The 16,951-nt window shown below is 35.8% G+C and overlaps 1 protein-coding gene across 7 annotated transcripts in view; it reads left to right on the top strand.

The window, feature by feature from the left end:
* The window catches only part of DCAF6 (DDB1 and CUL4 associated factor 6), a gene marked incomplete at its 5' end in the record, with an annotated part of 173,424 nt that overhangs the window by 100,898 nt on the left and 55,575 nt on the right, over nucleotides 1–16,951 (top strand). For 3 of the 7 annotated variants that reach the window (XM_079696816.1, XM_079696815.1, XM_079696814.1), the window contains 2 exons: nucleotides 57–227; nucleotides 7,853–7,912. The exons of 2 other annotated variants lie outside the window; for them this stretch is intronic. In XM_079696816.1, coding sequence (XP_079552942.1) covers nucleotides 57–227; nucleotides 7,853–7,912 — 231 coding nt within the window. The remainder of the gene's footprint in view (nucleotides 1–56; nucleotides 228–7,852; nucleotides 7,913–16,951) is intronic. 2 more of the 7 variants (XM_079696818.1, XM_079696817.1) reach the window with 1 other exon arrangement.

The following is a 16,951-nucleotide window of genomic DNA, read 5'->3' as shown; positions in this document are numbered from 1 at the left end:
TTACTGTGTTCTGTTTTATTACTATCTTTTCACCTTTCTTTTCCTATCTGTGTCAGAATTTCTAAGGGGGCCTGAGATAGCTTTGCTCCGTAAGCGCCTGCAACAACTGAGGCTTAAGAAGGCTGAGCAGCAGAGGCAACAGGAGCTAGCTGTGCGTACCCAGCAACAGCCTTCCACTTCTGATCAGTCTTCTCGTGAGGGCTCTTCACAGGACCCTCAGGCTTCAGGTTATTAATGTCAAGTGTCCTTAAGCAGCTGGTAGAGTTGGTTTTTTAACACTGCTGCTGTGTAATAAGATGCTTCGTTTTTCCCCTTCCAAAGAAAGCTGATGCGCTTGCAGCTTTTCCCGCCGTTTCTTGCATATGGTGAAATTTACCGTCACATGGCTAGAGGGACAGATTGGCAGCAGCACTTCCTAGAGAGACAAATATAAAATAGTCCATTATTTTATTTGTAGTTTTAGAGAAGGGCAAATATTTATTACTTTTATGGCTAATGAGATACTATGTAATAATCTAGTGAACTTAGAGCCTGCATTGATAGTTCTATTGAAATTTCCTATATGCTGAGATGATATCTGTACTTATGGCTCCTAGCTCCTCTTCTTTTTTTTTTGCTTTGGAAGTTAACCAGTATTTCTATTCCCATATAAACCCAGTAATGCTAGATTTTAGAATTATAATGTTGTCTGGCCGTTCTAGCATGCTGACTCAATCATCCCCTTCTGTAATTCTTTGAAAATTTTCAATATTTGCTTACTTATTCCTCCTACACATAATCAACTTTCTGGTATACAGGGCAGCAAAAATATTCCAGGTTTTTTTTTTTTTGTTTTTTTTTTTTTGCGGTACACGGGCCTCTCACTGTTGTGGCCTCTCCCGTTGCGGAGCATAGGCTCCGGACGCGCAGGCCCAGCGGCCATGGCTCACAGGCCCAGCTGCTCCGCGACACGTGGGATCTTCCCGGACCGGGGCACGGACTCGTGTCCCCTGCATTGGCAGGCAGACTCTCAACCACTGCGCCACCAGGGAAGCCCAATATCCCAGTTTTATGTTCCTGTTTTTATGTGATAAAACTCTGATAAGACAGTACTCATCTGTGCCACTCTCTTTTTCATTGAGTATTTTAGTGGCTCAAGTTTTTTTTTATGGCCAAAAAGCTCATAATGCTCAATAAACATTTGTTGAAAGAATTAGTGAAAGATATCACATAAAATAATCTGTCAACTTAATTCTTTCAAGATGGATAGTAGATACTGTGTATCCTGTACTATAGGTACTGTAGTAGGTGCTATCATACTAACGAGATTATACTACTTTGATACACTTTGTTTTGGCACCCTAAGGAGTGATGAGTTGGGGATTAATCACTTTGAGAACTCTGATTAAATTACTTGGAATTAATCTGTGTATTGGTAGAACTGGACAACCTCCACTTTATAAATATCTGTTCCACTAAGTGCTGTGGTAATAAAAGCATATTATATAATACCATGGTGAAATAACATAGATTTAAATAACTGCAATATAGGTGTGATGTTTGGAACAAATTATGGACCTGATTTTTAACTTAGTGTTATATTAATAGAGAGACTATCAGTCAAGCAAAGAAGATGTCTCTCTCTGTCATTTTTTTTTTTTTTTACTATAGAGAAATCTTTTCCTATACTTAAAACTAACAAGAAAGTTTGATTAGATTACAGTTGTGACATTTAATAATAATACATTTTGCTATGATTTTGTGCTGTGTATAAAACTCTAGCTCAGGGGTTTTAAAAGTAAAAATATACAACATATAAAACAATAGGAAGGAAGATAAAATATCCCTGTGTGTATAAATATTTTTTAAATACTGAAATTTAGCAGATAACAAACCAAGTATTAAAGTGAATTTGAGTATAAAGCAAAACTATCTACATTATCAGTAGGGAAATGTACATTGTGGACATTAGGAAAATATTGACACTCAGTCTTTATATCTAGTTTATCAATTTGAATCAAAGCAAGTTCTTTTTAGAATCAGAAAGCTTTAGGGTGATCATATGGTCTTTGTAAAATAAGATGCTGCTTTCCCAACTCTAAGTATCATTCTTATTAAATAGTGCCTAGTTTGATAACCAGTATATTTTAAAAAGCCAAAGTTGAGTTAGATGCCTTGCCAGTTTTGAAGTTGAGAAGCATGTTATCTTAATTTTGTTATTAAACAACTTACTTGGGCTGCTGAGGCTGCCCACGTGGACCAATATTAGAGGCCCTTAGTGCTGTCACTCAGTGTATGTTGCTCCCTTCACCTACAGGTGAAATACGTCATCGATATCATATGCTTTTAACATAGCATTCGTATGAGACCCCTAGTAAGTCTAACCTGTAACATGGCCTGGGTTCATTTGTTAGTGTTACTTTTATCTTATTCTGTCCTCACATGTTAGGAACACTATTTGGTAATTAAAAGCTTTAAGAACAGTTAAAGAATGTATTGTTAGTTTGTTACAAAGGACAACTAATAAAGTATATATATTTTGTCCATTTAGTAAATTTTGGATGTGAGGAAAGATGAGTTGACAATGCAAAATTCTTCATTGCAGAACATTCAAATTATAAAAATACAGAATAGGAATTAAATTTATGAAATTCAACAGGGAGATAGGTTTTATTTGAATAACAATTAGCAAAACATTTTTTTATACTTCATGATGTATGAATACAATTTTGTGTATGTATATTATGGACATTAATTGATCCATTCACTCATGCTAGATGTTACTACTAAAATCATCAATATAGGATAGCACAGAATTAACATTCTAGATTTTAACTTTTTAACACTAGAAGACTGCAATTCTCATAAAACGTTTTCCCATTATATGTTGTTGTCTTCACAGTGTCAGCAAGTGATGATACTGTCAATAAATGATACTTCTACCATTTTCTCACCTATTTAAGCCTTTTAGGTATAAGATCTTCAAAGGAGACATTAATGTGATTTGGAAACCAAGAAATTTTAACAAGTGTAGAATTTCTGAATGATTACATTGTCTGATAAATATTTTATTCTCTTTTCAAAATACAGGACTCATGAGAATATTTTGTGAAAGGCTAAGTGTAAGATGAATCTACCTAATACCTAATTTCTGTAGGAAAATGGGATCAAGCCATCAAGCCATTTTATAGAAATAATCTACATTTTAGTGAGATCAAATGGGAAGGCGCCTGATGCCAAAATTTCTTGGCAGTTGAAAACTAAAACATCATTCCAAGGCACCAAGTGCTATCTAAAATGAGCTAAATAAGATAGATGTTAAGATATGTTTAAACAGTGGTCCCCCCCCCGCTTTTTTTCAGCTGTGAAATCAGAATTTCATAGAGAAGTTCTAATATAAAGTACATAAGAGTGACACTGTTGTGATTGAACATAAAGAGAGTTAAGAAACGACAGCCCAACTCCTTGTCCTTCTTGCCACCCCCAAGCCACCTCCGCTCTCTGAAGCACACTTTGAAAACCACTCCTCTAAAAGAATGTTTGACACCTGTAAATGATAATTATTCATAGCTAATTTCCAAACTTTTTATTTTTCAAAGTCAGTGTATATATATTTTTAAAATATTTTCACTTTAGTTTTTTTTTAAAAAGTACACTTTTTTCTAGGCTTTTAGGAAATATATCACAACTCATTTCTAGTCTTTCATTTTTTTTTTTTAATCATAAAGAGATGAATTTGCCTTCATTAGATCACTGCCTGGGTGTTAGACTGGCTGAGTTCTTGTCCCTGGCCCTATGACAAATGACCTTGGGCAGGTCATTTGGCTGCTTTATGCCTCAGTTTCCCAATCATTGATTTATTTAAGTAGCGTGGCCTGCCATAATTTATAGAGATGGCATAAGAATGGGATGGAGAATACTGTATAAAGTTTTTATACTCCTAAGTAGAACAGTACACATAGTAATGGACTGTCTTAATTATAGTGACTTTAACTTACTACCTCAAGATATCCTCATTTTACGGCCATGTAAGGTTGATAGCATTCAGGGTTTTTTTTGTTTTGTTTTGTTTTTTTGCGGTACGCGCCGGCCTCTCACTCTTGTGGCCTCTCCCGTTGCGGAGCACAGGCTCCGGACGCGCAGGCTCAGCGGCCATGGCTCACGGGCCCAGCCGCTCCGCGGTATGTGGGATCTTCCCGGACTGGGGCACGAACCTGCGTCCCCTGCATCGGCAGGTGGACTCCCAACCACTGCGCCACCAGGGAAGCCCTCATTCAGGGTTTTGAATGAGCTGTATGTATGTTTATCAGATGAATGCCGTAAACAGCTATGGCAGAGGCATTCAGCATATGGCTGATTTTAAACCCAACTCTTTTTTTCCATTTCAGGTCCCCTGAAGTCATGGGTTGCTGGCTCCTGCTCAGAGTGACAACACCCTGTGGAGTCTGCTGGTACTGGCCCAACCACCACAGAGCCCCACTGGAGCATGGAGCCAGCCTAGAGAGGGTGTCAGGTAGGAACTGTTTTTTCACTTTATGGCACGGTTTTGCTGATTGGAAAAGAAAAAAGTAAATTTTATACCCCTTAAAGGGTATAAAACATTGGTGAATATTTTAAAGGGCTTTTCAAAACTGAGCCATATTGGAAAAAATCAGCACTTACCCGGTCCTGTGCAAGCAGGCTCTATACGACATCCAGTTCCCCACAGTGTCCATGATGTCAGGTACACGTAGCACTTCTTAAATGGATGCGTTTGACCCAGGTTTTTAGTGATTATAATAACATAAGCAGTTAGTAAATCAGATGTAATGTTGACATAGTTCTGCAAGTACTTTGAATGATAGGGTCCTGAGCAAAACAGTGATGGGTCTCTTGGCACTTTAAATGCGGGACCATGCTCCATGTTTTTCAGAACAGCCTCCTATCATCATTTTTCATTCAACACCATGTTTCTGAAAAACAAGCAAGTAATAACATATATGCTGTCTAAGTAGTTTACATGTATTATCTCATTAAATCTTCACAAGAACAGTATGTGGTAGATATTGTAATTATCCCCATTCTACAGATGGAGAAACTGAGACTTAGAGACGTTAAATAACTTGCCCACGGTTACAGTATTACTGAGTAGGAAAGCCGGATTTGAACCCAGGGAGTCTGACTAAAGAGTTCTTGTTACTTAGATTATAATTCCTTATTTTTTTCTACAGTTGAAAAAGTTCAGATGTCAAGGGGCTAAAGAATTTTCTCAAAACTAAAACACGAAATTTTTGGAGATACACAGTAATTAACCATGAGACACCTTGAGCTTAGACTGAAGGAGCTTTTGCTTAAAGTTTATCTCTACTTTAAAAAAAATAATAATCTAAGACATTTCCAATAGGCTGACCAACTGTATTGCATTTTGTAATAAATTATCATTGGACCATATGGTCAGATTTTTATTTTGTGATAGTGCTTTCTAGAAGACATTTCACAGAAAGATGGAATAGAGTGTGCAAACACTGAAGCAATCAGCATTGAACTAATACTTGTTTGTCTTTTTAATATTAGATATTCTGATGATTATTGTGTTAACATTTGGAAATATTTCTGTAAGTTGGAAGTTATGGGTATTGTATTTCTGAATATCTAGTGATATAGAAACATTTTACTTCAAATGTTTTATGTGTCAGGAAAGTAATCCTTCCAAAAACAGTTGCATGGTACCCAAAATTAAAAATAGAATGGAAGCAATGATCAAGAAGGATTTCTTCTTAAAGATTGGTCTTCAACACGGAAAGAACAGCAACTCCCCAGATATACACGATATCTGTGACAGACTGTAAAACCCAAACGGGAGCCCTTTTAGCTTAATATCTTTCTGTCTTAACCTAAACTTTGTGAATATTTTAAATGCTTCAAGAGTTTGAAAACACACAATTTTGTGGAGATGATAGCATTCTAGATCCTTTCTCAATGTGGTTTATTTAAAAGCTTACATAAGATGCACTTTAATAAGATTTGTACATTCCATAATATTCATGAAAATATTAAATATTTGAAAAAAGATTGCTTGGAGAGTTGTTAGTTTTCTGAGGGTTCTTAATGAGAGTATAATGAAATGTATAACAAATCCAAAGGGATAAAAAATATTTCATAAGAGGCCTTCTAGGAAGATTTTCCAATATTTATTTCACTGTGACTCACATTTTTATTGTTAAAGAATATAATTTTGTTTGTCTCTAAAGACTGACTCGTCTGCTCTTCAAAAAGAACATAGATAGGATTGTTATATCTAACTCTGAGATGGATATTTGAGAAGTCTTAGAAAAGCAAAGCAAAGCATGGCTAGATTAGGGAACCGATTAAAATACTATCATTCCTACTTTCTTTTGTGTGTAATACAGATTTGTTGAGCTGAATATTCTGATGAAGAGGTGATAAGTAAGGATACTTTAAGTAAAAGCTATTATTTAAATAATGATCATGCTTTATCAAAATCTAGTAATACAAAAATTTATGAGCACACTGGTTATCTCAGAAGGTAGACAATTTAAGATTGATACCATTAGTCCCAGTAGCAGGATTCAGACTTTTTAAAGTGTACAGATTGAAGCAGTCAAGTGGTATAAAATTGCTAAGAATCAAGGATATTTTAGAGAACTCTTAGCTATTGAGTTAAGGACACTTTTAAATCAAAATATTTACCTTTGGGAGAATAATGTGCCATTATGAATAGAAACCGATCAGTCAAAAGTGCAGAGTTTTGTTTTATTAACAGCATTTGCTACGAACAGAGCATAGGCTGTTAGAAACTAGGAATTATTCTTACAGTTAGTAGAGAGCTATGCTTGCTATCCACATTCTCCCTCTTCCTGTAGCTTCACTAGCACACTAGAACCCAAGCCAGGAATAGTAGCCACCTCCTTCTGTTCCCCAGTGCCTTTCTTAGTTACCAGGTCCCTAGGATGACCAGGAAGGAAGGAGAGTGTTGGATCTAAAAATGTGACTTGTCCTCTGTCACATAGCTAATTATTGTCAAACCAGGTTTGGAATCAACACTAGCTAACTCTGGACCAGTGCTTTTTCCATTTTATCATGCTGCCTTTCATTATACCAGTGTTTTTCAAGCAATAGAACCCATTTATTGATAAAACAAATTATTGTACATAGAAACTCAGTATATCCAAAGGATAAAAATAAAATGTTCTGTTTGAAGCCAAGGTGGAAAGCATGAAGCCCAGACCATAAGCCTTCTCGTTGCCTCTCTTTTCCTTTTCTCACCGGGCACCTAAAGAAACCTAAGCCTTCACAGTACAGTTTTAATATGCACAACATACCACAGAGTTTTAAAAGTTATCTATATTTCTGTAATGGTAATTACTTCATTGACTATTTCTCTTATAAACTATTTTCTTTGTCTTAAATCTTCACTGGAGCTCTTTTTTCAGCTCAAGATAACATTTAGCTAAGTGTAGTGAACATCTTATTTCAGGCTCTGAATCCTCCAATCCAAAATGAAAGCCATCTTGAGGAGCTGGAGAGAGGGTTTGAGAAGGACAAGGAGTCTTCCTCTTAGTGAGGGAGATACACTGTTTCTGTTTTATCTACCTTGCACCTTGTGCCTGTGCTAAATGAATTTGATAAAAGGTATATGCATGGAAGTAGAAGAATATTTTCTCAACTCATTCTCCAAGTTGCTAAACGCTTGCCTGGAATAACATATCTTAAGCACATGGCCCTGCTTACTCACTGCTTGGGGAACACACCACAGTACTTACTTCTATTCCCCAACCTTATACATTTGTTTCTTAAGCTTAGAGATTATCATAACATTGCTGTGCAGTTTTCTGCTGCTTACTTTTAAGTTGAAATCTCATTTTTGTTTCAGATTCTCCTTCTTCTGTGGTTAACAAACAGCTCGGATCCATGTCACTTGACGAGCAACAGGGTGCGTGCAACAGGAGATGCGCTATGCCCATCCATCCATAGTTTTATTGCAATGCATAAATCAAGCTCTCTCTCACTTTTTCAAAGCATTTCATTTCGATTATGGTCTGATAGTCAGTATTTTGTGGGCTGAATTACCTTAGGTGGTATTATGCACAAAGGGCCTCCTTGACCTATACAGATTATTTTCTGTATAAGTTAATTTCTACCTTTGGCCCTTTATGCCAACTTTGGAATCTCTTCCTATAATAGTATTATAATGGATATAATATCGATCCTTTTTTTAATTCTAGCTATCATAAAATTGTGTAGAACTGTGGATGTGAGGTTAGCATATTACCTAGTGGCTAATTTAGAAAAAGTTATTTGAACATAGTAATGTTCTGTATTACTGCGTTGCTATAATAATGATACTTGATTTTATGTCTCACTTATCTGGTAGTTAAACTCCTGATAGCTTTAACTTTAAGGAATACAATTATGAATGCAGAGATAAGCTCCAAAGCCACCAATCAGAAGGGAAAACAGCTTCCACTTCCACTTGCACTTTTGAAGTAGGAGAGGTATAGAATCCACCTTGAAGCCTTGAGCAGAGGCTGATGAAGTAGATTTTACAAATATTTTTTAAAAATTAAAAAAGAATAACTTAGCACTATAGCCGTAAGCTTTAGTTGGCTAAAAGTTTACATACGTAGGATGACTCATAGGTTAGCAGTATTGGGGAAATGAAATATTGATGAAGTACCTATTTAGTGTGAAATAGATCTAATTTTAACTGTCTTCTTAGAGAATTATTCAGAAACTAATTTCGAAACAAATTAGAAAACTTCTGTACATCTGATCTTACTATTCTTTATAGACCTGAGTTGACAGATATTTGCTATAGATTTTTCTGTTCTTGAGAATGAATGAATGAATTAGTAAATGAATTTGAGAACTAAGAAATTTTGCGTGCTTTATCTTTATACATTTATTGTAGAGGTATTATCAGTAAAGAATAATTAAGGTATAAAACAATTATAGCATTATATTATAATATATTTTACTACTGTTTAAAACTGCCCTCTAATGAAATAATCTGTTTTTGGTAAGGCTATATGAATGTAAATACTACCAGAGAGTTTGTAGCCAAATTCATATTTTATTTAATCTTACAGAATAATTTCCATAGAATTATGTTGAATATTATATTTAAGTTGGTAATTAATGTACATATGTTATGGCATATGACAGAAAGAGATGAGAATAAAGGATAACTCCCATATATTTGCCATCAATGCCTGGGTAAATGATGGTGCCACTTACTAGGGTAAACTAGTTCGGAGGCAGAAATCAAAAGGTTATTTTTTTGGCCATGTAAAGTATGATATGCCTTTTAGTCATATGAGTAGAGATGTTATATAAAAGGTCAGGTATTGCATAGGTTTGACAGATGCTGCATGATGATAGACCGTCATCAAGGTAGCTTTGCAATAAGTTCTCTGAGCAGAAATGTTCTAATGACAGTATATCCAAATGAATTAAATCCTGAGCTTTTACATGCCTTTTTGTTCAGCAGGATCTTTTTTAGTACTGGGGACTTCTACATTATAGGCTTATATTACCTAAAGATAACCTCTACTATACAAGTTAACAGAAACTTCCCACAACTGTCTTTCTCACCTGGACTAATGCAGTAACCTCTTAACTGGTTTCCTCACATCCACTCAGGCTGTATCTCTTCTCTACCAACAGCCAGAGTGAACTTTTAAAAATGTACATCTAATCATGTCTTTCATCTGCCTAAAACTTTTAAACTGTGTCCATTTGTCCTTAGGCAATCTAAATCCATACCACTTGGCTTGCAGAGCTGTACATGACCTGGCCCCTTCCCTCACTCACTAAGCTCTTGCCAATTAAGCCTTCTTTCAGTTTTTCTAACACTCTAAGCTCGTTTCCCTCTCAAATCTCTTGTGTATGGTGTTCCCTCTACCAAAAATGCTTTTCCCTTTAGCAACTTCTACTCATCAAAACTCACTTAGCTATTACTTTCCCAAAAGTAATACGACATTCTAATCTGAAATAGTTCTCCCCTCTTTTTCTCTTTGTGACCTGCTATATTCCTTCGTTGCATTTGTCAAAATTTATAATCATACATTTATTTAAGGGATTGTTTGTTTAACTGCCTATCTTTCTCCGTATTCTCTAAATGTTTTCATTCACTATAATATATTCAGTGCCTAACATCATATCTGTTTTCATTAAACAGTAAATATTTGTTGAATGAATGAGTAAATCAATTCTTTAAGCACTGGGATGCTATAGAAATTATTCCAGCTTGGGAAAAACATGACCAGATTTATGTCTTAGATCATTTTGGCAGCTTTATAGATGCCTGATTGGAAGGGAATAAAATTGAAAACAACAGGACTACATAAGAGGCTATTGCAATAGGCCAGGTGAGAGATGACGAGGGGTCCAATCTAAGGTGATAGCAGTGGGAAATGAGAAGAATAGACAGATTTTTAAAAAATATTTAAGAGCTAGAATTGATGGGACTTTGAGACTGATTAGTTATTAAAAATGAGAGAATGATATCCAGGTGTCTTGATAGGGTGACAGGTAGTAATACTGAACCAAGATAGGGATTTCAGGAGAAACAGCCAGTTATAGGGGGGAAAAGGTGCATGCGATTTTCTTGATACGTTGAGTCTGAAGTACCTTTGGACATCCAAATGGAGAAATATCATAGACAGTTGGATGGAGATCTGATATGTTTCTGGAAGTCACCTGAGATGGAGATAAAAATTAGGAATCGTCAATTTACAGATAACAGTTGAAATCACGAGAGTAGATAAAATTGTCTAGGAAAAGAGGATAAAGTGAAAAGAGGAAAGTCTGTGCTACAAGGAGCAAGCAGAGAAAAGTATCCGGCTAAGGAGACAGAAAAGGAACGATCAAAGAAATAGGGCAGAAAGAATGCCATAACCAAAGTCAGGAGAAGAGAAAAGTTCAAGGAGGAGCTGGTCAGTAGTGCGTTGTGAAGCAGTGAAAGGACAGAGAAATGTTTTTGAATTTGGCGCTATGTGGATTACTGACTGCTTCAGCACTGCAGTTATATGTGGAGGCAGAAGCCAGATAGCAGTCAGTGGTTTGAGGAGAAAGAGTTTTTTAAAAAAGTGGACACATTGGTACGTAGATGACTTTCAATAAGCTCAATTAAGAATGAAAAGATAGAGAAAAGGTAATGTCTGGGAGGGAGTTATAATTTCAAAACTGAGCATGTTTATAAAATAAGAAAGAATCTTTGTAGAAGAGGTTAAAGGTATAGTGAATAGTTGATGTCCCCAGATCGTCTATTATTTCAAGTTTTAATCTTTGTCAAGACCCTTGTTCTCTATTTTACCCTGTAGAATGGAAAAAGTAGTACATTTAATAAGTTTTTTCCTGAATATATCTCTAATGATTATTTTAAGCATATTTTAAATGTCTTTTTCATACTTTTAAAAGACACTAATATATTTTTTAATTGATAATTCAGTTTTATACTTACCTGACAGTATTCATCTTCCAGGTGTCCAGGTGCTTTTACATGTTGCTTAATGTAATTTCCCATAGTAGTTCATAGATTTTCTTTCTTTCTTTTTTTTTTTTTTTTTGATTTATTTTTTGGCTGTGTTGGGTCTTCGTTGCTGCGTGCGGGATTTTCTCTAGTTGCGGGTAGCGGGATCTGCTTTTCGTTGCGGTGTGACGTCTTCTCATTGCGGTGGCTTCTCTTTTGCGGAGCACGGGCTGTAGGCGAGCAGGCTTCAGTAGTTGTGGCTCGCAGGCTCAGTAGTTGTGGCTCTTGCGCTCTAGAGCACAGGCTCAGTAGTTGTGGCGCACAGGCTTAGTTGCTCCGTGGCGTGTGGGATCTTCCTGGACCAGGGATAGAACCTGTCCCCTGCATTGGCAGGCGGATTCTTAACCACTGCGCCACCAGGGAAGTCCTAGATTTTCTTTATTTTGAGGGATTACTAGGCTAAAAATGTTACTAATAAAATTTTTTAAATTGTAATTGACTTGTTTCATTGAAAAGATTTCTTTTCTTTCAATAATTATATACACATTATTGAACTGGTTGATTGCAAACAGTGTTTTTGCTTATTTATCTTGAATTTTTTTAAAAAAGCACCACACTTTGTCTGATATATTTAATGTAAACCTTAAGGCCATAAATGCAGCTGCCTGGTTGCCTCAATAGTTTTTATTTTCTTTTATCAAAATAGTTTTAAAGAAATAAATGATAGGGAAATAAGTGTACAGCATGCACATTGTTTTTATCCTGTGATAAAACACTTTGCACTACTCTCCAAATTTAGGGCTGTGGGTACACACACTGACAACCCTTCTGTGCTAATTAGAAAGTATTTGAATAAGCAGTTATATCTGTCATGCATTTTGTTTAGTTTGAACAATATATTTTAATGAGTAGTTTTGATTTTCCTTTTATTTATATCTCTGTTATAACTACTATATTTTCAGGGGGAAAATCCTCTTCGGACATATTTCTCTTGCCTCTTACTAAAACTAACAAATTTTTCCTGTTAAAAATATTTAGGCCAGAAATTCCCCCTTCTTTTATTAACAATAACAACAATAACAAAAGAAACCTATAATCTTAACATTTAATTTTTGAGAGGATATGAGGAATTAATTTTTCCTGAGTTTTAAATTTTGGCCATGACTATAGCAAGTTGCTTTATATTCATTTTATAGTGATAATCATTAAGTGGAAGTTGATAATGCCATTAAGTTTGAAACTTACACCTATAGGCAATTGTGCATCTATCAGACACTCATTTTCTACTCTAGATTTAAAGAAATAAAAATGCTAATTTGCAGGCATTAGAAACATAAATGCTAATTATCTATTATTTTATATAAGCAGACTTCTTTTGACATTAATAAAATGCTTACTTACAGAAAGAGACTTGTGGATGATCAGAAAGCAGTGAAACAGATTTTACTAAATCTACTAGGGTAGATTGGGAATGGAAAAACTGGACCTGTCTTGTATTAAGTATTATTCCCTTAAGATTATATACTGTCACCAAGTTGAAATTTTATTTTAATAATATCATCTTGATGATAGTACATCAAGCAATATTTTAAATTGCCATTAAATGTACTTGGACAACTCTGATTTTTATTAAATAAATATCTAATGATTGAAGACTGCTGTATTAGTGGGACATATAAGTTCAGTATTCATCACACTGGACTACCTCTCTATATGTCGTATTTTAAATTCTAGAAAATAAAGTTAGTGAAATCGGACTTCATTTAGATTTTTTTTTATATTCCTTAGAACTAGTTATCACTTAGTTGCTTAGAATGAAGTAGCTAATCCCCTTTTCCCCAACTACTAGTCTAGATTCTTAAAATTAGTGATAATATTTCATCTTTTGGAAGTTAAACACTATTTAATTTTTATTGCATATGCTTACTTGTTCCACTCTCCTGCTAACCAAATCAATATCTATATTTCTAGTTAAATTGTTTTCTAACTCAGAATTGTCTATGATGAAAATAACTGATATTTATTGAGTTTTTAATATGTAACTGGCACTGTGTTAAGAATTTTGTATGTATTATCTCATTTGTTGTAATTTAATAAGGTGAATACTAATGTGATCCTCATTTTACTGGTAAAGAAACCAAGACTCCAAGAAATATGTAAAGACAAGTGAAATAAGTGGTAGAGCCATATTTGTATATCTGTTTCATTAATTCAACTCATATTAAATGCCTGTTACCTTGTGGCAAATACTGGGCTTGGCACCAGTTTGCATGAATGAATAAAGCTAATGCTCCCTGTGCTTGGAACAGAGTTGATTAATAATAATAAAATAATAATAATAATAGTTGATTAACCATAATAATAACAACATAGATGCTTACATTACATTTTCTCTGTGCCAAACATTACTTTGAGCAATTTTTATATGTTTATTTACTTAATCCTCACCAAAGCCGTATACAGCAGGTACCATTATTATCCCCATTTTCAGATGAGGAAACTGAGGTAAAGAGAGGTTAAGAAACTTGTCCAAGCTCACACACCGTGTGTCTGTGTTAGAGATGTGATTCAAGTCCAAGCAGCCTGGTTCCAGTGTCTGTGATCATAACCACTATCCTTTGCTTCATCTAACAGTAAAGACAGATGATGAGAAAAATAAATACAAGCGTCCTAAGTGTTACAAAAGAGGAAGTAAGGTTCAATGGGGAGCATATGAATGAGTCTGTCTCTTCTGGTAGGGGGCCAAATAAGACATCCCTGAGGATGAGACATTTTAGCTGCAATCTGAAAGATGAGTATGCGTAAGTTAGGTCAAGGAGAGGGAGGAAAGGGGATCGTGAATAGCATGTGCAGAGGCTCTGAGATAATCACATTAGAAGGACTAGAAGAGTCCCAGTATGGCTGGCGTTTGCTCTGGCTTCAAGAGATAGGTAGAGTCCAGATTGAGAAGGACCTTTTAGACTTTTTTATGGTTTTAGATTTTAATTTAGGGACAGTAGGAAGCTAATGAAGGATTTAAAACAGGGAACATGGCCTGATCTGGTTTGTTCTGAATAGAGTACGAAAAATTGATTAGAGACTAATAAATCACTTAGGAGGTTCTTCCGGTAATAAGGATTTTGACCTGATGATAGAAGTAAGGTAGAGATGTGAAGAGATTCATGAAATATTTCAAATGTAGAGTATATGGGATTTGATGAACGAGGCAAAGGATTGAGGAGGAGTTCAGAGTATAAATTGCAGTAACAACTCCAGAATTTCTATGTGGGGGTGGTTTAGCAATGGCAATCTGCTTGGAGGGAGCAGGGTCAGGGTGTGTCTTAAATCTGTTTTTATACAGTAAATGCAATGTTTTGACTTAGATTATACATTTATTTGTGGTGGTTTGGGAAAGGTAATAATAGAGACTAGCAGGTGACATTTCTAGGGCTGCAAGGGTAACTCCCAAGTTTTGACTGAGTACAATTGATTGGCTACTTCCTGAAATAGCTGACCCTGGAAAAGGAAGAATATATGGGAGAGGATATATAGAAGGAGGTGGAGATCACAGACTTAGTTTGAATATGTTGAATTTGAGTTATCTGTGTGAGGCATCCAAGTAGGAAAGTCTGTTGGGCAGTTGATTGTATCGTTGTGGCGTTCAGCAAAGATGGCAGAGCTAGAGAAGTAAATTGGAGAATTTTCCCCATGTAGATGATAATTGAAGGGATGAAAGTAGATGCAGTCATCTAGGATGAAAGCAAAAAGTGAGACATCTAAAACATCTCCAAAAAATCAGAACAAATTCCAGAATTAAATATTTTGCTAGAGGAGAGCTGATAAAGGAGATGGAGAAGTAACAACCACACTGAGAGGTAATAGGTAAAGTAGAACAGTGTGATGTCATGAGATCAAAAGAAGAGAAATTTTCAAATACAAGAGAGTTGTCTATTTGCTGCTGAGAGGTCAAGTATAAATGGGTTCTAAAAATTCTCCACTAGATTAATCAACAGGAGGTGGATCAATCTCGTTAGTGAGAGCAGTTTCACCTGGCTGATAGAGGCCAGAGTAGAGTAGGAGACGATGAAAAGTACTTCTCAATGGAGATGAGAATTAAGAAAAGTACTTCAAAACGATAAGCAAGGAGGACAGTAGCTGGAGGGGAAAGTGGTTAAAGAGAGTGTTCTCCTAAGCTGTCTACCTCATTTCTTCATTTTCATCTGGAAGTCACATTTTATCATGTTAAGTAATCTATTCAATCAGAGTATGACAGGCAGGTTTGATTTTTTAATAGAGAATATAAGTGAGGAAACAGTCATAAAAAGAAAAATCTTGGATGAGAATTTTGGCAGGGTTTATATGCCACATGGGGTACGCATTTTTACTTATTTTCTTTCTATCTGTTCTCCCTCCAAACTGAAAGTGAACTAGGAATAGAAGACTTTTATGAACAGAGGGGTATAAGACTAACAGTTCTGAAGTACAGGGAAAGAAAGCCTAGGTAGCATAGGTAAAATGACTACTACATTTCAATCCATAAATTTTAAATATTAGAGGGAAAATGGAACCAGGCACAGTCTGATTCTGTATCTATCCCAACCCCATGTTTAAGTTCAATTCACATTGCTGTGTTATGTCATGAAAAAAGGTATTGTATTAAAGTTATTGTCATTGATACACAGGTTGAGTTTTGATTGTCAGGAAGAAAATTTGACTAGGATATTATTTCCAAAAGATTACATAGGGGAGATTTCCTAGGAAATATCAGTATTAAAGTTGCACTTCATTTTTGGCTTTCATAAAATAGTTAATTTCTGTATAAAGTCAGATTGCACTAGTGAGAACACTCAATTTTAGAATAAAAGCCTTGCCTCACAGTCACCTATGTGGTGGATAAGAGTTCTCTGTTTAGAATCTACTCCTAGAAACAGTTTCTGCACTTTGAATCAGAATGTGCTTCCTTATACAAATGACTGGAAGACCTGGATATCCAGTAGTCTGAGGTATGCAGAAAAGTTACAGGTTCCTGACCTATAAAATTGGAAATTTTGCATTGGCCTAGAAATTATACTTGAGAAATTTGCCTTTTCTTCTATGTATGCCAAGCAAGTTGGGGTGCAAAATTTGGGGAGATAGTTGAGCTTTATCATTGCTATGTCAGTGTTTTTTCAGAGGATTTCATCATATATTTTGTTTCCTTTTTTTTTTTTTTTTGCGGTACGCGGGCCTCTCACTGTTGTGGCCTCTCCCGTTGCGGGGCACAGCCTCTGGACGCGCAGACTCAGCGGCCATGGCTCACGGGCCTAGCCGCTCCGCGGCACGTGGGATCTTCCCAGACCGGGGCACGAACCCGCGTCCCCTGCATCGGCAGGCGGACTCTCAACCACTGCGCCACCAGGGAAGCCCTTGTTTCCTTTTAGATTGATTTTTATTTTAAACATTTGGCAAAATAGAAGGAAAAATATTGACAAGTTCATTGTGCAATAGAAAATCCCTGAGGCAAAGAATATATTATTTCTA

The sequence above is a fragment of the Hyperoodon ampullatus genome (assembly GCF_949752795.1).
Source record: "Hyperoodon ampullatus genome assembly, chromosome: 2".
Taxonomy (NCBI): Eukaryota; Metazoa; Chordata; class Mammalia; order Artiodactyla; family Ziphiidae; genus Hyperoodon; species Hyperoodon ampullatus.
This window is presented reverse-complemented; position numbering and strand designations above follow the sequence as displayed.